Source organism: Rhipicephalus microplus, chromosome 1, assembly GCF_043290135.1.
Source record: "Rhipicephalus microplus isolate Deutch F79 chromosome 1, USDA_Rmic, whole genome shotgun sequence".
Taxonomy (NCBI): Eukaryota; Metazoa; Arthropoda; class Arachnida; order Ixodida; family Ixodidae; genus Rhipicephalus; species Rhipicephalus microplus.
The window spans coordinates 277,140,538-277,164,323 of NC_134700.1; the positions used below are offsets into that span (position 1 = coordinate 277,140,538).

A 23,786-nucleotide genomic window follows, 5' to 3' on the forward strand; every position below is an offset into this window, starting at 1 on the left:
TCCTTAATACCTCCCCCCCTCCCGTCTTTTAAGCTTTGATCATATAAGGCGAGTATGGGTGTTGGACTTCAATAAGCTGACTCATCCCCAAGAAAAAAAAAAGATGTATATATATATCCCTTCTTCGGTTAAACTCTCAATGCGAGCGGCACGTTCCCTCCCAAAAGCGTGGACTAGAATACACAACAGCATGAGGGAACATATTATGAAGCCAACCAAATAACAGGAGACATTACTAACGTTATTTAATTACACACAATAACTATTCAAAATACACCTCGTATGACTTGAATCAAGGCTCGGCATAAGCTGCTACTCGCTAACTGATTCTTATTAGATATATTTGCATTATACGCAGGATACGCCGGAATTTTTTTGAGCGGAAATAACTGAAAACGCACAAAAAAAAGTCAGCCGTGTTCGTAAGCGATCTGCGAATCAGGCACATCATAAAACTAAATTATATGACTGCGCGAAAGAGACCCGTCGAGTTTTCAACATGTGCAGAGGATGACGGAAGCCACACTCCGGCCGTGCACTCATACGCACGTAACAGCTGTTTCAAATGCACGCTCGCAGAGAGCGCCAGCTACCGGCAATCAACGAGCCACCTGCGGTTCACGGCGCCCCCGGCGGTCCTCGATGGAAGCTTCACCTGCCGATCGCATCCGCACAGCGGATGGGCCGAGACGCGCACCGTCCAGATGCGCGTCAAGGGTGAGTGCGCGGACTATTCGCGCGTGTGTTACTGCGCTGAGTATGCCTCGGCAGCGTCACGCTTTCATTTTGGGCGGGATGAAGGAATGAATATCGACTTCCGAATGCGGCACCAGTGTGACGTTTCCGCAAGTACGTTACGGTTACCGACGTTTTCATGGGCCGTGCCCCGCTGTCGATCTCGGGAAATACTTATTGTGAGTGTGTGTGTGTGTGTGTGTGTGTGTGTGTGTGTGTGTGTGTGTGTGTGTGTGTGTGTGTGTGTGTGTGTGTGTGTGTGTGTGTGTGTGTGTGTGTGTGTGTGTGTGTGTGTGTGTGTGGTGTGTGTGTGGTGTGTGTGTGTGTGTGTTCCGATTTCGATTCTGATTATTTAAGAGAGGAATCGTCTCGACGTATCATCATTAAACGAAAAAAAATGACGCAGAAGATATCTATAGATCAAGAAAATACATTTTGTTTTAAATTACGCAACTGAGACGCGCAAACGCGATTCTGACATTGTCGAAACGGAGAAGTACAAGTTAACGAACCGTAGGCAAGTGTGCACGCGTTGCAATAGACAATTACAACAAACTTAGTAAATTACAGCACGTATTACACAAGACCGGCGGATCAAAATAATCGGACGGTCACAATTAGCCCCGAAAACGGTCACAATCAACCCACTGCGGCGTGTCTCTAAACATTATCATTGTTTTGGCGCGTCAAGCCCACCAAAATGAAGATTACCTTGTAAACGCTGATATATCAGCCGTGTGAAGCATTCAAATGCAGTGAGAAGAAGTTTACTACCTTGTTTCAGTCACTGTCCATAATGCCTTTTTGGGACCCTTTTATAATAAATAAATGTGACACACATTTTTTTTTTATAAATAAGGCTGATTAAACGGCTTGCGCTACGTCCACAAACATACGTAACCAGGTAGTATAATATAGTGCTACAGGTTTATGTTAAAATCCATCCTAAAACACAAGTGCTCCCCTGTGCCCGACATGCCCCAGCAAAGTATGGGCTATAATATATGCCCCATGCGTACTTTATACTACATGTGTGCGTAAAAAAATAGTGAACTTGTTAGGTCTATGTATTCTTCGCGTTCATGACACACCACGCTTCATTACCCGAAGTTGTCTAGTGATGAGACATTGATTGGCGAACATTAGCAGTGGAGAAATAATATGCCAAAATGAATAAACAAGGTATTATCGGTCACTACTTTTTTTTCTTGAAACCTTTAACGGCTAAGGTACTAACGGTTACTAAACTAGTAGTAATAGCAAAGGTAGTAACTATTACCACCCTCGCTGTTGCTAATTGCGCTTACTACCAGGGTTGAAGCATATGTGACAAACCATTGTTACCCCAAAAGTTAGCAAGTACTATACCACCTTTTTTTTTCTAAGAGTGTAGGACAAGCGCTAGCTAAACTCTGAACTGATTTCAATATTAACCCACATTGGGCAGCTATAGCTGCTTGACACGAGTGCCTATACCTCCTCTACTTCCTCTTTTGTTAGCAGTAATTCGCAGTCAACTCTTGCATCAATGAATGGACTGATAATATAGTTTCGTCCATTGCTTCTGGTTTCTTGGAGACAACGTGCAATAGCTTCGCAGTTGCCTGAATTCGTAGTAAAAAAACAAATAAAAAAGCCGTATGTAACAATCTGTGGTTGTGCACCTAGTCTTTATTTGCAGTCGCGAATGAACGTTTAACTTTCCTATATGTTTCTTATATGTTTCCTATATGTTATATGTTTCCTATATGTTTATTTTCAATCGTTTAACTTTACTATAAACACTAAAATTTGGGAACGATCACGTGCGCGCTTTGCTTCTGTGAATCGCGAGTATACTTGCTTCACACAAAAAGACGAGCTCTTGGAACTACGGGTGTTTTAAACACTGCAACAGCCGAGCGAAAACTGTTATTAGAGTGTCTACGAAAAGGAGCCTGCGCACAGTGAGCGCGCAGCGTATTACAGTTACTGACGTCCGTCCCGCAGACCGCTTGTGTCCCGTGCTGACGCCTCCACGTGGCCTGCGAATGCGCGCCAATTTCGACATGGCCGTGTTCGAGTGCGATCCACCCGGACAGCTGTTCGGCTCCCCGCTACTCCAGTGCCAGCCCTTCGGCGACTGGGACTACCCCATACCCCGGTGTCTCCGGCCGGGCCGGATCGAAGAGTGTCCCGTCTCCAGTCAGCGTGAGTATGCACGTCCGTCCGTGTGTGTCTGGCACTCTTGCAGCGTCACCAAGTCATTACTATAAATGTTGTCCTGCTATGCAAGTCGGACACGTTACGAAAATGCACACCACCAAGCGGCGGAACGAAATTTTTTTTCTGAGCATTGGCTCTTCAGTCGACGGCGCTTTTCGCCATCGCTGCTACAAACCATAACTTTTAATTTAGCGCGTTCTTTCAAGTATAGGACAGCTGAATATTGTGGCACGTAAGGTGGAAGCGTCAAAGGTTAAAAAAATAAAAAAAAGACAGATTACTGGTGGTTGTAGCGAGGGGAAGAGTGTAGCTCTGCAAATGACTCGGCCACTATATACTTCTCTTGTATATTTCTGTTTTTTGGTTGATTTGTATGCATATTTCAGACGTCTGTAAGAGACTTTTGCAATAGCAACGAAAGAGAAAGTGCATTTATTGATCTTGTGTATAACGGGGAAAGACAATAATAAGTAATACGAGAGATAAGCGCGAACGATGTTTCACTGCTAACCAAACTAAAAAAAAACTAAAGAAGAAAGAGAAAAAAATGTATGTTTATATATACATGTAAGTTCAAATAGATAAAGTGCAACGGAAATCTGAAAGTCTTCTTTCTGAAATAGTGAGCATTTAGATTGATGTTACTGCGCGTGACGAACTGCTTAGCGAAAGATGTGTTGTCTGACGAGAGAACGCTGGGAACGCGTGTTTGGCACGCCGAATGCAGAACCCCGAGGAGGCGTCACAGGTCCGGAAGGCATAAGTGGACGCGGCGGCAGCGGAGTTACCTGGCCCAACGACGGCGAAGAGGACGGCGAAGAGGCCACGCCAGAGGACAGTCCCCCATATTTCGGACGGCGGAACGGCGCGGTCGTGTCGCCTTATTCGCGCCTGCACTATAGGCATCTGCGCTCGCTTTAGAATCCCGCTAGCACCAACGTCGTTCCCATAAATAAGAGCAGTCAATATACGTCCCACCTTGAGATGACCTCCTCTGTGTCTTTTCAAATGTGCGTTCCAGGATAGAAAACCCCTCATTTTCTCGAAAGGCGAAGAAGGAAGGAAAACGGGACAGGGCAAAGGCACGAAGGTTGACCAATCCTCCTTTCTGATTTCTTTCATTTTTCTACTTTTGCGCTAAAAGTTATGCCAACTTACGTACACCGTCGTACACCGCCTATTAGCTCAGCAAGAAGTTTTAATGCAGTTCAGAATAGCTGGTATGTTACCCTAGACATGAAAAGTGAATGAGGGACATGGAAAGTCAGAAGCATTAGACGTGTGTGAGAGAGAGAGAGAGACCGGGAGAAAGGAAGAGGGACACACAACGTCACAGTCCATCAGTATTGTGTGTCTGTTGTAGGCCCGTGTGCTCAGATTTGGGCGCACGTTAAAGAACCCCAGGTGGTCTATATTTCCGGAGCCCTCCACTACGGCGTCTCTCATAATCATATAGTGGTTTTGGGACGTTAAATCCCACATATCAATCAATCAATCATCAGTATTGTGTGTATACGGCATCACTACCACTGCTCATGCAAGCCTGTTGCTTCTAAAAAAATAAGCAATGCATTCGTTGCCTTCATCCGCGATGACTTTGCGCGATGACATTCCAGCATTCCAGTTCGTCTAGTTGACCTGTCGTATAGTACCATGAAGCGATACGTTAACCCAGAGCGACGTCGAACTGTGATCAAGGCCAGTAATAGCGACTGCCAGTGACCGCTTCTGCACAACGTATAACGAGGACAATTTCAGGTCTCCTCGATACCACAGTGGTCACAAAAAAGCACTGTCAGTCATTTCCCACACAGAGAGAAATTGGCTTCGTGACATCCACTCATTGTCTTGTCTTGTCTCCTAGGAGATCTTGGCTCACACCCACATGGGGGATTGGCCACATTGTACCTCATAATAGATCATTTTTTACAACGCTTGATAAAAAATAAATAGAGAAATTAGATAGGAACAATAATAATGTTCCTTTGAAAAAACGTGAAAAAATTGCAGAAGAATGCGATAAACCAGAATATATAAAACAAATTAACAAGAATGAGGAAGGGGGAGAAAGAATTGGATATATCTGGCAGTACCACTAGCAGCGTATCCTTCCGGTTGCCTGAATGAATTTATGTAGCGCTGACAGAATAGCACTGCGGCCCACACCCAACTGACTGGCTCCAAACGATAATAGGGCGGATGTATTGACCGGCAATCCGAGCATACCAATCGGTCTTTCAAGAATTATTCGACACTCATTGTGGGCACAGCAGAGTGCCCTCTTCTTCAGCGAACGAATACGCTCTTGTTGAGATATCGATAAGCAAAAAAAAATAACGCAGACAACAGACACGAGTGATTCATAAGTCATCATAACTTGTGTGCAGTAGGGATGCATTCATTATCATTTGGAGAAGCATGGTGCCCACTACACGCGTGCAATGAATTTTGTGCAGTTTATTGACTGGCTTACGACGATAAAGAATTGTAGCTCAGGTTTTTGTAATGAGTTGGAGCATTCGACCACGCACTCGTTACGCTATTCGCGTTGGGCAACGCCTGGTTGTTCCTTTGCTGTTCCGAAACGCTTCATTACTCATTATAAAGAAATTTTTTTCCTGATAAGCAGCCTGTCTAGAATTAGTTTGTACTCAAACTTCAAGCACCGGCATGGCTCAGTAGTAGAATAATGGGCTGACACGTACGACACCCGGGTTCGAATCCCGTTGTATACTTAATGTTTTTATTTAGTTTTTTTTTATTTGCGCAATAATGGTTATACAGACACCGGCAGCGGCGGAAAACTAAGGTGCACGCGACGTTTGTTGTGATCTCACAACAACTGTTGCTCTGAAAAAAATAAAAAATAAAACCTCTGGTTTAGCAACTTTTGCGCCACCAAGAAAGCGCCGTACGAAGTGACCACACGCAGCCGTTGCAGCGCGTAAAGGCGAGGCTTTTTGACGTGGCATCATACCCTCTTCCTAGATAGATAGATAGATAGATAGATAGATAGATAGATAGATAGATAGATAGATAGATAGATAGATAGATAGATAGATAGATAGATAGATAGATAGATAGATAGATAGATAGATAGATAGATAGATAGATAGATAGATAGATAGATAGATAGATAGATAGATAGATAGATAGATAGATAGATAGATAGATAGATAGATAGATAGATAGATAGATAGATAGATAGATAGATAGATAGATAGATAGATAGATAGATAGATAGATAGATAGATAGATAGATAGATAGATAGATAGATAGATAGATAGATAGATAGATAGATAGATAGATAGATAGATAGATAGATAGATAGATAGATAGATAGATAGATAGATAGATAGATAGATAGATAGATAGATAGATAGATAGATAGATAGATAGATAGATAGATAGATAGATAGATAGATAGATAGATAGATAGATAGATAGATAGATAGATAGATAGATAGATAGATAGATAGATAGATAGATAGATAGATAGATAGATAGATAGATAGATAGATAGATAGATAGATAGATAGATAGATAGATAGATAGATAGATAGATAGATAGATAGATAGATAGATAGATAGATAGATAGATAGACAGACAGACAGACAGACAGACAGACAGACAGACAGATAGATAGATAGATAGATAGATAGATAGATAGATAGATAGATAGATAGATAGATAGATAGATAGATAGATAGATAGAGAGAGAAAGAGAGAGAGAGAAAGAAAGAAAGAGAGAGAGAAGGAGAGAGAGAAGGAGAGGGGGGTCTAAGGCCCTGCACTGACGCACCACAGCTTCTGCACGTGCTCAGATATTTACACAAGGAAATTGTGATGGACGGATGTATGAGCTTTATCTGGTCCTTCGGAACGTGCTTTAGCACGTTGCCGGCAACTCCAACGTCGGAACAGAAAGACCAAGTCTCTCTGCTGCGTCGTTGACCCGGTGGACTGCCCATAACAGTTGTTCGAGATGACACAAAAAAATTGATTGATATGTGGGGTTTGACGTCCCAAAACCACCATACGATTATGAGAGACGCCGTAGTGGAGGGCTTCGGGGATTTCCACCACCTGGGGTTCTTTAACGTGCACCCGAATCTTAGCACACGGGCCTACAACATTTCCGCCTCCATCGGAAATGCAGCCGCCGCAGCCGGGATTCGATCCCGCGACCTGCGGGTCAGTAGCCGAGTACCTTAGCCACTAGACCACCACGCACGGGCCGATGACGCAAAAATGACGGGATCAAAGTGAAGACACGAAGAGACAAACAAGGGCGCCCGTTGGTTGGTTTTTACAAGAAAGGCCCAAGCGATCACGCGGTCGGCCACGAACAGAGCTTGTGTGCTTGAAAATGCGAGAAAGATCGCCCGTAGGGAAGCAAGTTTGTCGGTTCGTGCCTTCATTTCGTCCGCGTCCTTTTTGCGTCATACCTATTTTGCCCAAGTAATGAACCAACCAGCTACAAACAACAAGCGCTGTTGAGTCTCATGTCACCACGGAGCCAGCACGCGGTGAAGTGAAGAAAAAGCTATGCTTAGGTGCAACTATAGACGCACCCACCAAACGTCAATCACGAGTGTTCCCTTGGACGAAGCAATGCGTTCATCCTAGTACCTGTCACACTTCAAATTAATTTTTACAAATTATTAGTACGGTTGAATAGATCCTTTCTCTCCTAATATTACGCTTTTATGCTGTATCAATCATGTGCAACCATTAAAACCACGTTTTTTTATTGTTTTATCCTAGCGTTTTTTATTTCTTTATTTTTATTATTTTATTTTAACAGAACCACTCGGTGGTCAATCGGGAGTACTAACGCCATAAAAATGATTCAAGAAAAAGAGACGGAAGCACAATGCACGTAATGCTTGAGTACTGGGTATAGTGCTTGTCTTGTGCACCAGTGTTCTTTCTCCGTCCAGCGTCGTATCTCTGCAATCTAGTATTTAAGATCACGAACAGACTAGCGCATCAACGAATTTTGTTAAACAACAAAGGCGTTTAGCAAAGCTGGCTTCGTCACGACCACACTAATTGTAAAGAGAAGCCCACTTTTGCATTCGGAGAGCTCGACCCATTGTCGGGAGACTCGAAAATCGCAGCAGAAGGCAAACGTTTCACAATTTCAAATAATCAGGGGTGTATGAATAGTAAATTTGGAAACCGAATCGAATAGTGATGACACCAATCAAATACTACCACTAATCAAACACTATTCGAACAGTAAGACGACAATTTTTAAAGGCTGTCTTGGAACTCCACAGCATTTCATTTTAATTAACTTATTTACAAACTTTCACCAAGAAAAATTACGGTTACATTTGATCGACTAAAACACCACAATTATACTAAAATCGGGTAACCTTGTATGCAGCAAAGACCAGAGCCTTCGTAATAATTATTTTCTGTAGAAGGCGAAAATTATGTAGGCCCGTGTGCGCAGCTTTGGGAGCACGTTAAATAACCTTAGGTGGTCGAAATTTGTAGAGCCCTCCACTACAGTGTCTCTCATATTCATATGGTGGTTTCGTGACGTTAAACCCTGCACATAAATCAGCCTTCGTAATAATTTGTAAATGTAAGTTAAAATACAGCAGTCACTACAATAATCAATGTGAGACTTAGCCACCTGATTTCAACTTACATTATCTAACAAAAACTAAACAACTTTGAACCAAACACCACGGGTACAGCTAAAGAAGTAATGAAACAGACCAACCTGTTATGACAACATGAGCCTCGGCACCGAAAGCATGTAAATGTCAGTATACATCTGCAAGTACTATTTGCGCGAACACAATACCTGCGTACGTTGTTAGTCACGAAGCTGAATGCAGTCGGAGTCCCCCCTTCAGTTATCACGACACAAAGACAAGAACTGATTAATGCGATACAGCTCCGGCATAACAATAAGTGAGCAAGAGTGGAGCTTTCAGAACAAACGCCTTCATCCCGGTAATCAATACAGCGTCGGTAGTCTCGTGAAAGCCCGGGCTGCATGCAGAATTAATACAGGGATTTAAAGAAGAAAAATCACAGTTAGCTGATCGGCGGTTTTCTTTGTTTTGAGGTTCTCCCGTCGCGGCTTATCATTCGAAAAATAATCGGCATTACGGATACGTACTATTCAGTTCGAGTACGGAATCGAATGGAATGCTATTCAATTAGTGATTCGAAACTTTCGAATATTCGCCCACCCCTACATGAAATAATGAATACTCGAAACCAATATGAATGGAAGAGTAGGGGCAATTCGAATCGTATTCAAGATTTTATTACCTGCACGTCAACCCCCCTCCCCACATTGCCTCCCTTTTTTCTCTCTCTCTTCTTTGGTGACAGAGAAGATGCGCAGTTATGAAGCTAATCCTTTCGAGCTCACCCCCTCGCCTCACCCTACTTTTTTTTTTTTGATGATCAACTTGTCCATGAAGCATTTGCCGACGCGGCAGATGCCTTTGGTCAACTACATGAATGTTCGGTGCACCCGTGGAAATTTACGAGACGTAGCAGTTGATCGCTTGAAGACGCTTCCTGCTGCAACTTGTAAGAGAGCGCGGCTGTGTCTCTTCGGGAGAGGCAGAAAGAAAGTGAAAGGAGGCAGCGGAAACACAACACCGGGCGCCCGGCCGAGGTAAAAAACGAATGCGTGCCCGACGGTACTGGGAATCGAAATCATCACTTACCGCAGCAAGGCGGGCCCTCTAACCGTTGGCCGCAACTATCGCTACACCAACGAAAAGGAAACTCACGGACCGTGCCTTTCTCTTGCTTTTCCACTTTTAAAAATACACCCCCCCTGCCCCTCACCCTTTCAACCCGACAGGAAGCCCACGAGAGCGAAATAGCACTTATGCTCGGAAACTGCCTTGAGCCTCAACTCGCTTGCCCTGTGCGACCGTGGTTTGCCTTAATTGGCCGGCATACAAATGACGTGACAAGCTTTATCAGAGTGAGAGAGAGAGGTATACAACTTCAATAAAATAAGGTTCTTTGGTTACTGTGGATGAACACTTGCCATGTCCATCGTCTTTTTTGCACGCTACCATTTCTTTCTCGCAAATGTGCTCCCCAAGTTCTAGACCACCGATCCCTAGAAGCAACGATCGGCCCTTTTAATTCAGAGAGTTTCTGCAGCGTCAAGTTTTACGCTGCAAATTTCTAGCTCGATTCATAAAAAAAGAAACCACTTAATGAATTATTTACAGCTCTTCGCGGATATTGCTGGAGGTGCAACTTCTATAGGTGGCCTTGGGCGTGGACCGCTAACTTCTCAAGTCGATTCAGAAGTGGCGTCACATACCGAAAGCGTACATCTTCATCTAAAACTGGATTCTACAAGCGCTCGTTAAAAAAAAAAAAAAATCTTTCCGTTGTGGCCGTCCGGTGAAGGCTGAAGCTACAGAGTCTTCGAACGAGAACCAAACTGGTTTTCTTTTTTACGACAGAGCAACGAAGCTGTGTCCCTTGGACGAAAGAAAAAAAAAAAATGAGGGAGGGGGGGTTGAGTGCACTTAGACGGAAGCCTTATTTTACTGATTTGTCTGCTGGTCACTGTACATAACACCTTAACTTCGTTAAATATGGATGACAACGACGAGAAATGCAAAGGAAAAAATATATATATACAGAGAGCTAAGAATACTGGGTATATAAAGGGCATGTATGGACATGTATGGACATGTCCCGTAAAGCTGCAGCTGAGGCTAGTTGGCACGACGTCTAATCATCGAATGCGCACAGTTTCCATTCACACGTTCGAATGTGAGGTGGAAATAGAGAACGTAAGTGACAAAATAAAAAGTGAGAATTGGGACGACTACGTTTCTTCGAGCATTATACACCGAATACACAACAGATTCGGCAAAACGCCGCTTCACTTAATACACTGCACAGGCCTTAACACACATATAACGCACAAATGGGCATTCAAACTTCCTCGGATATATATATATATATATATATATATATATATATATATATATATATATATATATATATATATATATATATATATATATATATATATATATATATATACTCAGCACTGCATATGATTTGAATTTGGTATTTATTTAGCTTGATATATAGGCCATCAGTCATTGCAATAAAATCTCGCATGTATACGTCTGCATCAACCATTGTATATATATTTTTAATTCACAAAACATGAATTTTTTATGGCGATTATTACCGCTGTTGTTCATTTCTTTCAAATTGCGTTCACTGTGTACTTTCAATAGAGGTTTCAAATTTCGCGCATCCATATGTAGAAATAAAGAAACATGTTATGAGGGCAAGGTTTTATCGCAATAAAGAGTACAACAGAGAGGTTACTGTTACTGTAATATGATAATACAGAAATACATTGATAGTACAGAAATGCATTGAAGTACATTGCGGGCGGAGTATCGGAGAGTGAGTGGAGAGGAGGAGCGCGCTGCATACTGTACAACGGTGGTATACCTTCATCTTGCCTCTGATGCTGACATGCAGTCTCCATTTTCCTGTAATGCGTACACTACAGTTATTAGCAAAAGAATGCGTACGCTACAGTTATTAGAAAAAGAGAAGGCTAGTTCGCACATTGAACAGTATACGGACGAAACACAAATGTCCAAGCTTCCGTCGCGTCTACTTCATCCTTGGAGGCGAACTGGAGCGGTTTACCAGAATCGTCTTTATGCTTCGCAGTTCGCACAGCGAGTGTCACGTAGCTCATCTTTTTGTGCCTCGTAAAACGTGAGGCAGTTCTTTTGCACGTACATTTGTCAAGAAAAAAAAAAATCGGCAGATGCCACGCATTGTGGGAATCAAATGTAATGCGAAGCAGCCGCCAAGGAACAAAACATGCGGAGAAAAACAATCGTAACATGTATGTCATGATTGACATGTTAGGAGCTGTCATATATCTGTTCGTCATACAGTCATACGCAATACCGATTTCGGTGTATATAAAGCTAGCTAACTGGCCGCGAGCGCGACATGCAAGTCATGTCGTGTATGACGCGTTATAATTCCCGTATTACCACTTCTCACTTATGTTCGTCATGCAATACCCTATTTGGTGTGTGTCGAGCTAGCGAAACGACCGTCATCGATCCACGAGCGTGGCAAGGAAATCATGTCGTACATGACATGGGCGTCCCGATTTTCACATTACCACGAGTGACTTATGTTGGCCAATGCTCGTACAGAAATGTTTCATCACATACCAGTTTTGGGATATGCCTGTAGTGTATCATCATCACTCTCTTGACCACCGCGCCGCTCCTCTCGCGCAGCTGATGCCCAACTCGAGCTACAGTGTACTATACTGTAGCTGCGCGAGAAGAGGACGGGTTCAGGCGCCCTGACGCGTCGGACGCAGGCAGCCGTCGCCGCTGAGCTTCGACCCGAAAGGAATAAAGTGGCGAAACTGCTACGGCCCAGCCGGCCACCTTCACGACGTCGTCTCACGTCTCTCGCCGTTACATATAAAGTAAAACCACAGAACATGGTAAAACGGCCACAGCAGCGCCTCGGCCGTGGAGTGCAAACCCTCTCGCTCCTGACAAAATAGCCATGATTTTCATAGTGTGACCAGTCATTCATGTTCGGCATACAGTCATGATACGCCGTAGTAAATCATATTAATGATACGGTTTGGAGAGCATAAAGTAGATAGATAGATAGATAGAGACAGATATATATATATATATATATATATATATATATATATATATATATATATATATATATATATAGAGAGAGAGAGAGAGAGAGAGAGAGAGAGAGAGAGACATACATACATACAGAGAGATAGATAGATAGATAGATAGATAGATAGATAGATAGATAGATAGATAGATAGATAGATAGACAGACAGACAGACAGACAGACAGACAGACAGACAGACAGACAGACAGACAGTTAACGCCGGAGGAAACATCGCATTTAATACAAGCAACAGGTTCGGCAGCTCCCTCCTGGCCGACCAACTTTAGGCCGTCCAGCAGGCCCACGGAGCGGCCAATAGACTAGGCCTAACGGTCCCTACGTGGGAGTCCCCCGCTGCGCGCTGACGCGCGCCTTGCAGGACCACAATAAAGTATCGCAACCAACATATTCGGCACACGTCAGCCCCCCACCGACAGCGGCAATGGCGGCCGCCGTAGCAGACGACAACGTGTTGTCCACACCCTGAGCGGACTGATCAAATGCTTTCAGAGCTGGTCATAGTCATACGATTCATGACCGGTCAATATAAAGATGGAAGGCTGTGAAGGCATAGGTGAAGGCTGTGACTGGCACGAGTGCGAGAACTATTTAAGACACACGGCTGAGGAGAATTTTAAACGAACCGCCAACGGTTGCACACCTGCCGGATAACCTCGTCAGCAGTGTTAACAGCGTTCATTTGTACGTAGCGCATTGTTTGAGCAGTGGTAGGTGATCTCTGGTTTGGGACCGCACGAAATTCACGCCACGCGGGAATCTTCAAGCGTGACCTCGCAAGGTCGATTACCGGCTGCACGATTCCCAAGCTGATAAGATATGGCCGCGCGGCACGCAAGCAACGCGTTGCATCCACGGAGGTCGCATCGCATGTGGTCGCAGCAGCTACTGCAACAGCGCTCATCGTGAGCGAAAAACGAATCAGCGAAGCGTCCTCCTCTGTTCACCGAGTGCGCGTAGGAGAAGCTGACGAAGGCCGGCAAAACGGGCTACACGGTGCGCAGCAAGGGCAGTCATGTTATTCAAGCCTGTTATATCAGTGGCTCGTTCCAACAGAGTCCCATGGCTGCTGGGACGGCGTCTTGCTGCTGCGCCCGTGACAGGATTTCATACGAAACAGGTCGTCGTGCTCGATGCGTGTGCTACGACGGCATGCCGCTCCTCGCAACTCGGTCCTTGTAAGTTTTCATCTGGTTTGAAAACATCGTGAGCTTGCGTCGATTTGTCGTGACACGATTTCTTCGTGAATGATTCTACTTGATGATAACCATCTGTCGCCTGCTAGGTCAATTCGTTTCAATTGACTGCGCATTACCGGAGAATCCGCAAAACGATTTGCCCCCCCCCCCCCTTTTTTTTTTCTTTCCAAGCAGGGCGCGCCTTGTTTACTTTCAGGTTCAGCACACCATATTTCGACGATAACTTAAGGCTACGTAATTTCGCACACATTTCTCGATTGCAGCGAGAAACAAGTCTCTGCGTGAAAAGCTTTACTGTAAGCCCTCGTGATGTCACTGTGACCGGGCGAGCGACTTCGTAGATAGCAAGTTTGCGCTGCCGTCTCTATGCTGGGCTGCACGAAGTGCTGTCGGACATTCCTACACTCATGCCGCGGAAATGGAACTGTGGCTGCTAGTTCCTCCTGTTGGCAGACTGTGCAGCTAAAATAATAATAGAACACGTGCGGCTTGCTTCAGAGTATGAGAGCAATAAATAAAGTTCCCTGCCCTTGATTTTCTGTGCTGTCCTTGAAAGAGGAGTTGAAGCAAAAATGGCACGTTTGTTCTATCATGTTCTGTTGCAAAACGCCGTGATTTGAATAAAAATTGCTTATTAGAACCACTGCATTTTTTGTATTTTCAAGTTCTTATCCTAGGAACATATGCGGTTTTCTAATATGATCAGTGTGAAGACGGGTACTAGTTAAGTTTGTTGTAGTAAAGCTTTTGTAAGAAAAATATAAATAAATGTGACAGTCAACAGGTATTAATTCTATATCAAACTGGTTACAAAAAAAAAAAAAAGCACGGGGCCTGAGAAAAGTAATGTTTACCTGCAGGCAATTGTTTTTCATCTATCGCTGGATAAAGTGTGATAAAATTGTCTTCAAACAAACAAAAACATTGCGAGTGCCTCACCATTTTTCATAATATCTCTTACAAACTGTGTGTCAGCTGCAATTTCATTCTTGTTTCAGCAAAAATAAATATCCATGAAAACAATTTATTCTGAACAGTTTAATGTACCGTAGCTCCTGCTTGAAAAAGTTATGAAATAGTTTTTATTGGGCACAGAACTTTTTTCTTAAACACATAGACGAAATTTATTTCATACGTCAAACAATAGTCATTGTGTTTGGGTCGCAAAGGTGTTTGCTTCAACGAAATGTTTTAGAATTGTTGCCACACAAGGGGGCAATGCTTTTTTGTCAAGTACAAACATGATCTCTAAAACAGGTTTGACAAATTAAGATTTCAGGTATGCTCTTGACGTAATCTTCAGTGTCGTAGTGTCTATATAAATGGGAATGTGCTTTGAATTGAACTATGGGCACACTGAGAGAGCTTGGAAATGTTTGTGAAGCATAGTGATGCATTCTCTAAGCCATATACTACCAGGTATTTCAGTTGCGGTTGTAGTACGTTAATGTAATGCTGACACAAAATTTTGAAGGTGAGATAACTTGCGAGTTAGGTTGGTGTGGACACGCACACATCACCAACCAAAAGTTAACAGTAACCTTGCCTAGAACATATTGAAAACAAATTTTCAAGTGTTTGTCATGCAACTGCACCTAAAACAAAGCACATCAGCATGGTCATCAACTTGCTTTAAACAACCAACCACCACCTGTATCGCGAGTTTGTGCTAACTTCTGATGCTGCAAACATGGTGGGTGCGTCTGTTATGTGTGCCAACATCGTCTGATGTGTTTACGAAAAAACACCACTAGGTCCAATTTCTCTTGGGACTTTCTAACGCCTAAACTGCGATTGGTCACAATAAAAACATCTCCAAATAATTAACAGATGCACATTCAAGCAAACTAGGTTTCCAGCTAAGGAAAATGTATCGTTAGCTACTTGTTGGTACCGAAAAACAAGGATTTAAAATTTTTTGCGTCGGTAGGCCTTCAACTTTACGTACTATAAAATTTAGCACACGTAACGAAGGTAGCATAATCTCCAAAGCTTTACATTCACAAACGACATTTGCAACTTCATTTCAATTCACCCATGTGACTATGCAGTTGTCACTTTCTTCACTTTCTAGTGAATCCTTTTTTTGTTACACCATTTTTTTTTTGAACCAACCAAAGTAGGGTATACAAGGAAAGCCTCAGCTGGTGGCATTGTTCCGTCAAGTCTTCAAATCGAAATGTTGGCTTCAGGCAAAAGCTTTTCTCATTCGGCTGCAGTCACTGGCTCCACCTCAGTCTTTCTGTATGCTCTTGTCTTGTTACCATTCCTTGCAACAATTTTTCTGAAAACAATTCTATACATTTGTTTTCTATCCCAACGTTGGTTTCTGCAGGTATTATGAGTGCTCGCTCTGTGTCAACGTCAGGTGTCAACTTCCAGGATCTGAGCTATGAAGACCTTAAGGCTCTGATGCAAGGTGGCGACATTCAACTGATCGACGTGCGCGAGCCTGCTGAGGTAGCTGCCTCCGGCAAAATCGGCAATGCCATCAACATTCCATGCAAGTAACCCTCCTCTGTCACTAGTGTACTAGCCAGCATGGTGCAAACCCACATGCAGAACAAGCTTATCAGTATGCCTAAGAATATGAAATGAAGTCTGGACAGTGCATATATATTGGATTAATCTAGTGGTATTAGGAGACATTGTACCTCATACGATGGCTATATCCTTTGTGATAATAGAACTGTTCTGTGTGAGCACTCAAGAAACTCTGGACTTTCGTGTCTGTTTTTCTTGATGAAATTGTGCGTACATTCAAGATGATTCCTTTGTTTGTATGTGTTGCCACTTTTCAATGCTGTAACCATCACATTGTAATGAGCTCATATTTTTATCTTTGTATGTGAATTGTTATAAAATTTGTTATATAACTAGTTTTTCCTAAATTGTCCTCCTGCAATAACACGTTTGTGGCACTACAGGCACTTGTATAAATAAAAATATATAATATAATAGGCATTGAAATAATTTACACAAGAGAGCAGTAACATTCAGGGAAAAAGAATGCAGTTTTAGCAGTTCACAAATAGCAATCACTGAACTAGTGTTGCATCTCCGTGTGACTTACCTTTTAGCAGAATCACATCAGTGTAGAGCAGAGCTAAATGTTTCGTCAGAGTAACACACTTGCAGTGTTCTTGTGACAATTAACTGTATAGGTTCGCTTAAAACAGGCCGTAACACCCAAACTTCAATCGTTAACCCTTGTGCAATCACAGGGTGGTGAAATTTTAGCGCACTTGGTCGAGCCACGTAATTTATAATTGAATATTTTTATAAACAAGTGAGTGACCTGTGAGTCGGGCAACACTGGTGCACTCGTGAGCAATGACGTAACAAGCAGCTTGCTGTGTGAGCATCTGTATTCCAGCGAACAATAATGTTCCGTGCTCAGCTACATGTGAAAGCGAGAGGAATGAGCTTTCTTCAGCGTAGCACTGAAATTGAACTATTTCCTGTAGCTGAAACTTCAGCAGAGGGTGACAATTGAAGTCGCTTCTTCCAGCGACTGCACATGACATCACACACCCCATGGTAGGATAGTGGTCGCTATCAGTGGGTGAGGTTCACAGCGGGTGACTTCTAGAGCTTGTTTTAATTTTTTTTTTTTTGCTGGATCTTACTGGCACTTACCTTCTGAGCAGAAACTTGGGTACTTACAAAGAAGGTTCAACATAAATCGAGGACGATGCAGCGAGCAATGGAGAGGAAAATGACGTGTAACCTTAGGACCGGAAGAAAGCAGAGTAGGTCAGGGAACAAATGGATGTAAAAAATATCATTGTTCAAATCAACAAGAAGAATGTGGCATGGGCTGTGCACTAGAGCATAGGCAGGATAACGCCATTAAGAGTAACTAGTGCGGATTCCAAGAGAAGGCAAACGTGCGAGAGGTAGACAGAATATTAGGCGGGCAGATGAGATTAAGAGGTTTGTTGGTACAATGCAGCAGCAGCAAGCACAGGTCTGGGTTGGTTGGCAGAAAGTGGGAGAAGCCCTTGCCCTACAGTGGGCGCAGTCAGGCTGATGATGACGATGCTTTTATTGCGGCCCACTTTTCACATCTTTATACCCATTATAGACCTTCTACTTCTATTTTTTGCTGAAAACAAATCTTTGGGTAATAATTTCATGGCTCCTTTAACAAGAGGAGAATCAATACTTCTCACTGTAGTCAGACTGACAGTAGTCAAGTGGGGTTAGATGAGACGGAGGTGAACATGCGCATGCTAACTCACAACGTAGCGTTGTCCTGCACAGAGGAAAGCAAGAAGTGCACAGTGTGTTGATTTCATTTTGATAACCCTTATACAAAGCCTGATCTACTGTTCCATGGAATGTATTGTTAGCCAAAACAGCCACAGATAGGCACCGGTTACAGCCAAGTGTAGTAATTTTGAGTAATTTCTCGAGTCAATGACACAAAGAAACAACCCCACAGAAGAGTGTTTGCATTGGAGAACTAGCCGCCACTAGGTGTAGGTAAAGATGCCTAATAAAGTTGTGTACGATATAAGCGTGGCAGTAGCCAGCATAGTAGCTTTTTACTTCTGTGCCATTGGAATTATGCGCTGGTCTACGGTGACCATGACTTGAAGGCAAAAACCACGTTCCTTTTTTTTATACTCCGTGAATGTATTGGTGCTTCCTCGTCAAAATATTTCTGCACCCAACACGGTTCCGCACTTCCTCCGTGATAAAAGCAGGCACCTTTGACATAGCAACAACGTCATGTGATGATGCCGTCACCTCACAAATTTTGGCGATCTGTGACATCATGCAAAGACTTCATCATGTGGTGGTGAACAGTCATGTTCATGGCGCCGACAGTCTATTTTCACATTTGATGATGTTATCGAAGGCTTTTGAACAAATTTTCTTTTTCTTTTTTCATTGCAACATAGACTTGCCCTTAACGCATATTCTGTGCGTATATGTGCATAAACGTGCGCTGGTCGGCCGGCATTGTGTACAAAATGAAGTAGTGCCTTGTGGAATGTGTTGTCATGTATCCAGCAGTCCTAACTGGTCGTGTTGCTGTAGCGAAGGCCGGCTTGCAAAAGGTAACGGGAGCATTCCGACTGTAACCGTAGTTAGCCATCAAGGCGTCTAAGTCCTTAATTGAATTTTGTCACTCTTTCAGTGGGACAAGTGAAAGATGCCCTACTGATGTCCGAAGAGGCCTTCCAGAAAGCCTACCATGCGCAGAAGCCCCAAAGTTACGACCACAACATTGTGTTCTACGGCCTTGGCCCCATCAAGAGCCATGCAGCACTCAAGCTCGCTCACAAGGCCGGCTACACACAGTATGTGTAATGTTGTCACGATGAAGTAGCAAGGATACTTATGCAGCATTCCTGAGCAAGGCTACTACAAGGTGGCATAAATCTATATTCAGGGTGGTGTACATACTGTCAATCACTTCAAGTCTAAATCACTGAAACTGCATCTTGTTTAAAAAGCATTATAAACAAGGAGGTATCATCTGCTAAGAAACGTTGACCATTTCTCAGGAAAAATGAAATAGTGCAGGGTGCTTACTATTATCTCCAGCTGTTTACAGTAGCACCTCGTTAACTCGAACTCTCATATCTCGAAAAATCAGCTAAGTCAAAATTTTCTGCGGCACCGAGCTATTTCATATACGTACCACGTATATTTTCCTTTCCACCTCGAACTATTTTCGGGTCAAATTGCGGGTAACTCGAAATCTGGACTGGGAGTGAAACCGAAATTCCGCTGCCAGACCATTTCACAAGATTCGTGCAACGCTGCCACGCGTGAAGTCTGTAGATTTTTTATTTAGCCACGCCTGCCACTACGTCGATGCTTTCCGCAAATGTGAAGTGCGCGAAGTCTCAGCCCAGCAACATATAAACTTTGTCAAGCAACCCTGTGGCACGTCATGTGACACATGCGCTGAGCGGGGAGGCCTTCTGCCCACGCTTGGCGTAGTTCATCTCGTTTGCTTTGTGCAGCACCCATTATTTTCCCTGAAGTGTGATTTCCGTTCATGTGCACGAACCGAGCGGTGCGGATTTTTCGCCGACTGTGAGGAGCGGCAACTTAAAATGAGTGCGACAAACATGGCGTCAAAGCAGTGCAAGTCGCTAATGGTAAAAAAAAAAAAGTTGCTTTAATTAATGAAGTGGAGAAAGGAGACCGAACAAAATTGAGCATCGCGCAGGAATTCGGCATCTCTTTGTTTACGCTTTCGATGGTGCTGAAAAACAAGCGGAAGGTGCTTTTTCCAGCCACCGAAAGCGGGTTCGAAGGTCGAAATTCCTAGACATTGAAGCGGCATTGATGGTATGGCTGCGAAATGCCAGAGCGGCCAACCTTCCCATCACCAAAGCAATAATGATGGAGAATGCAGATGCTCTTTCTTTGCCAATGGGGCACACGGACTTCAGTTGCAGCAGTGGCTGGTTTGACTGCTTCAAAAAAGGGAACAGTGTTGTGTCCAAGTTGGTGCACGGCGAAAGTGGCACTGTCGACGCTGCCACTGCAGACAATTGGCACAGCAGCCAGCTAGCCGAGTTGCGGGAGAATATGCTGACAACGACATTTTCAACCTTGACGAGACAGCACTTTTTTTTATAAAATGTTGCCGAGATGCACCTTCACACCAAAGGGTAAAGCGTGCTCGGGAGTGAAACAACGGAAGGACATGGTTGCTGTACTTTACAGCGCAAAATGCCACAGACGAAGAGAAGCTGCCGTTACTTATAATTGGCAAAGCTCTCAAGCCCAGGTGCTTTAGTATTGCACGACTGCCGAATGGCGTTATCTATCACGCAGAGCTTGTGGAGATCCGAGGCGCGCCCGCGACCATTTCGCGGGCATTCCGCCACACGGCCACACCCTTTTGCTTTCCTGCTCTGTTAACACCACGTGGCGATAGATGGCGCCACGCGCGGGCACGGCGCGCGCAGTGGCGCGCGCCGAGGGAGCGGTCTCTTTTCCATTGGTCGGCGCCGGGTAAGCATGTGTTTTCCTTCGTCCGCGTCCCCTTTGGGAATCGCCGGACTGTAGCCTGCCTGGGGTGGCCTTGGGCACCTCGGCAGGCTTGTTTACTTGAGTGCTAGCTTCGGTAGCGTACGCTAAGCCCACAGCGGTGCCTAGTGCTTGAAGTGGTCGTACCACAACGAGCCGCACTTGCCGTAGGCCTACGCAAACGAGGTTTGCCCTAACACTCGCGACCAGGCCCATTGGCCATCGTGAGAGTGCGCAGCATAGCCGCGAGGGACCTTTTCCCGACCGGCGCGTCAAAGCTCGCCATTGCCAGCTGCGACGTGCTCGCGGTTTTCCCCTTATTGTGAACGTCCGCGTGCGGGAGCGGACGTTGTACTGTGGTTCGGGGTGCCGCCAGTGGCAATAAAGTGTTGTGTACTTCTGCATTAGAACACTGTCTATTTGCCGCGCCGCGCTAAACGCCTTATTAGTTGAGCGCGCGCGGAGCGGTGCGCTACACGCGAGTAAACGGAGTAGCGGCCCTGTGGCTCGCTAAGCCTGAACCCGCGGTGATCGTCCGCTGCAGTTAGCGGTGGGGTCACCATAAGCTGCGTCGATAATTGATACTCTTTTTGAAGAGTACGTCCCCGCTATGTATAACAAGATGGCCGAGAGAAACAGGAAAGTCCTGTTCGTTGTCGGCAACTGTCCAGGCCATGGCAAAATAGAGAATTTGGAGGCAGTGAGAGTAGAGTTTTTGCCTGCAAATATGATGTCTGTGCTGCAGCCGATAGACCAAGGTGTCATCGAAGTGGCCCGCAAAACCTACCGATAGTGCCTTTTCTACAAAACTTTGTTGTCTTATGAAAACGGCAAAAGCTACGAAATTGACCTGCTGGGAGCAGTACACCTTCTCAGCAGCACTTGGCAGCAAGTTCGCACAGCGGCTAGCGCCAACTGCTTTGAGCACGCCGAGTTTTCACGTGCCGCAAGTTTGCCAGAAGCAGACAGGTGACTTCACAGACTGTGAGGAACTTTGTCAAGAGGTCATCAAGTTTACAGGTAACGGTGCAGCCCAAAATGACGTGACTTTCCTGTAGTACGCAGTGTGTGAGAAGTATGTGGCGGTGACCAGAGAAATTACATACATCGAAATCGTACGAACGGCATCTAACGTAGGGCACGGCGGAGACTATGGCAATGACAAACCACATCGAGAGGTGCCGAAATCTTCTGAGGAGAGAAATTTGCTGCGATTGCTTGGAAATACGGAGCAGCGGCGGGGAAGATAGACTGCTGCGATGTGTCAAGGAGCTGGAGGACGCCTTCCTAGGCCCAAGTACAACCGCAAAGCAGATGAGCGTTGGGCAGTTTTTCTCTGCTAAATAAAATGGCAGTGCAGCACAACCCAGCCGGTTAAAGTCTCTAGCATGTTATTTTTTTATTTCTCTTTTAAACCTGCACGAGAAAAAAGATTACAAAACTGTCGCTAAAGAGCCAGTAAGTAGTAGTGATTTTTCTGAAAAGCGCTCATTTTTCCTGGCAATTAGCGGAACTCTGCTTATCTCGAAAATCCATTTATTGTCTCAAAATTTTCCCTGGGTTTTATGACTTCGAGTTGACGAGGTATTTGTAGTCATGGCCCTGCTGCGACTTTTTTTTTTTAAGAATGCCAGATGCCTAGTTTTTATGAGAAATTGTTCGCAGCCCTTATGGCATTCTGCAACAGGCAACTCAACTCAACAGGCAACTCTTTTAGTTAAGTGACATCCTCTATTTATAACACACGTAAAGCAAATTTACAACTGTCATTGAAGATTAATTGCTTGCTTCTCAAGTATCACTAATGTCAATGTAAAATCATTAAACTTTTCGAGCCTATATCATGTTATTGATGTACAGCTTTTGTATTTTATTATTATTTTTGTTGAGTTTGCATTAAATTAGTTGCCTATGCAGTGTTCTTTTAATACCATAGTGATGGATAATGGTGACCATGTATAATCTTGTATAACGAAACAGCTTTTTAGTGTGCCTCCCCTGCTATAATCTGAGTAGATTGGCAGTACTTTTGAATAAATTAATGAATATAGTAGAGCTGAGGTAAATATCTCAGTGCAGCAGGCTTTTAAACTTAACTGGTATTTTTGTATCCAAGTTCAAGTTGCATCATTAAGGTAAAACATGATTAAAACACACACACAAAAAAAGGGTTCATGGAGCATGTGTAAAAGCAGTGCACATAGAAGTGACTGATCTGGAACTGTTATGCAAAGTGCTGAGATAACTTTCTCTTTCCAGTGCCCGGGAATACAGCGCTGGTTGGGAAGATTACAAGGCAAAGAAGGGCACGTGATCCCCGCACTTGACCCCCTACACTCTCATTTAGGGAAAGCCCACAGAAGTCACCTTAGGCCTTGCAAGACAGTCTTCCAATGCTAATCTTTACTGCGTCATCGTACGGATGGTATTGTAATTTTTTAAAATAAACGAATCGTTTACTTGTTTCAAGTGTCCTGTCAGAAGATGGCATTCTAGTGCATGCAATAAAAAATACACTCTCTGGCACTGAAAAGATTGCTATGGAGCCAAAGGATGTCATAGCACTGCTGAAAACACATTTATCTCGTTCTCACTTGTATGAACTGGTGATCGAATAAGTTGGGACATGTTTTACAGCAGCCCCTTTAGTAACTGTACCGAAGCTTCAAAATTCCGAATTTTATAGACTCGCACTTCCCATGTGCCAGCATCAGCCCAAGTATCAAATTTTTGCCATTACGAGACCGCTAAAGGCAATCCTTCAGTCGGACTATGCGCGCCTACACCCTCGTCATGAAGATCAAAGTCACCTACCCGTACTGTGCATCGGAAGCTCCAGCGTTGCCTTGAAGCCTTTCATAGGCAATCGTCTGGGTTTTTCCTGGTTCGACTGGACAAGTGCCC

General features: G+C 44.1%; 2 protein-coding genes across 4 annotated transcripts in view; both read left to right on the forward strand.

Moving 5' to 3' along the window:
* Window positions 1-3,925, forward strand: part of LOC142817782 (complement component receptor 1-like protein) — a 36,192-nt gene extending 32,267 nt beyond the window's left edge. For all 3 annotated transcript variants that reach the window (XM_075895439.1, XM_075895446.1, XM_075895443.1), the window contains exons 9-11: window positions 580-717; window positions 2,725-2,925; window positions 3,668-3,925. In XM_075895439.1, the coding sequence (XP_075751554.1) occupies window positions 580-717; window positions 2,725-2,925; window positions 3,668-3,861 (533 nt within the window). In that variant the 3' untranslated portion in view covers window positions 3,862-3,925. The remainder of the gene's footprint in view (window positions 1-579; window positions 718-2,724; window positions 2,926-3,667) is intronic.
* Window positions 3,926-13,367: 9,442 nt separating this feature from the next.
* On the forward strand, window positions 13,368-23,351 carry LOC119188236 (thiosulfate:glutathione sulfurtransferase). The gene is made up of 4 exons (XM_037436172.2): window positions 13,368-13,859; window positions 16,216-16,383; window positions 19,030-19,192; window positions 23,142-23,351. Exons 1-4 carry the CDS (start codon window positions 13,697-13,699, stop codon window positions 23,194-23,196), a joined length of 549 nt encoding a protein of 182 aa, XP_037292069.1. The 5' UTR covers window positions 13,368-13,696; the 3' UTR covers window positions 23,197-23,351.
* The last annotated feature ends 435 nt before the right edge of the window (window positions 23,352-23,786 follow it).

What these genes read in the sequence shown, in the direction of transcription:
- LOC119188236 (XM_037436172.2), top strand. Translation starts at nt 13,697, where the DNA reads ATGTTATTCAAGCCTGTTATATCAGTGGCTCGTTCCAACAGAGTCCCA. An exon ending in CAATGCCATCAACATTCCAT is followed by an intron (nt 16,384 to 19,029) that starts GCAAGTAACCCT and finishes TCACTCTTTCAG; the next exon opens with TGGGACAAGTGAAAGATGCC. An exon ending in CACAAGGCCGGCTACACACA is followed by an intron (nt 19,193 to 23,141) that starts GTATGTGTAATG and finishes TTCTCTTTCCAG; the next exon opens with TGCCCGGGAATACAGCGCTG.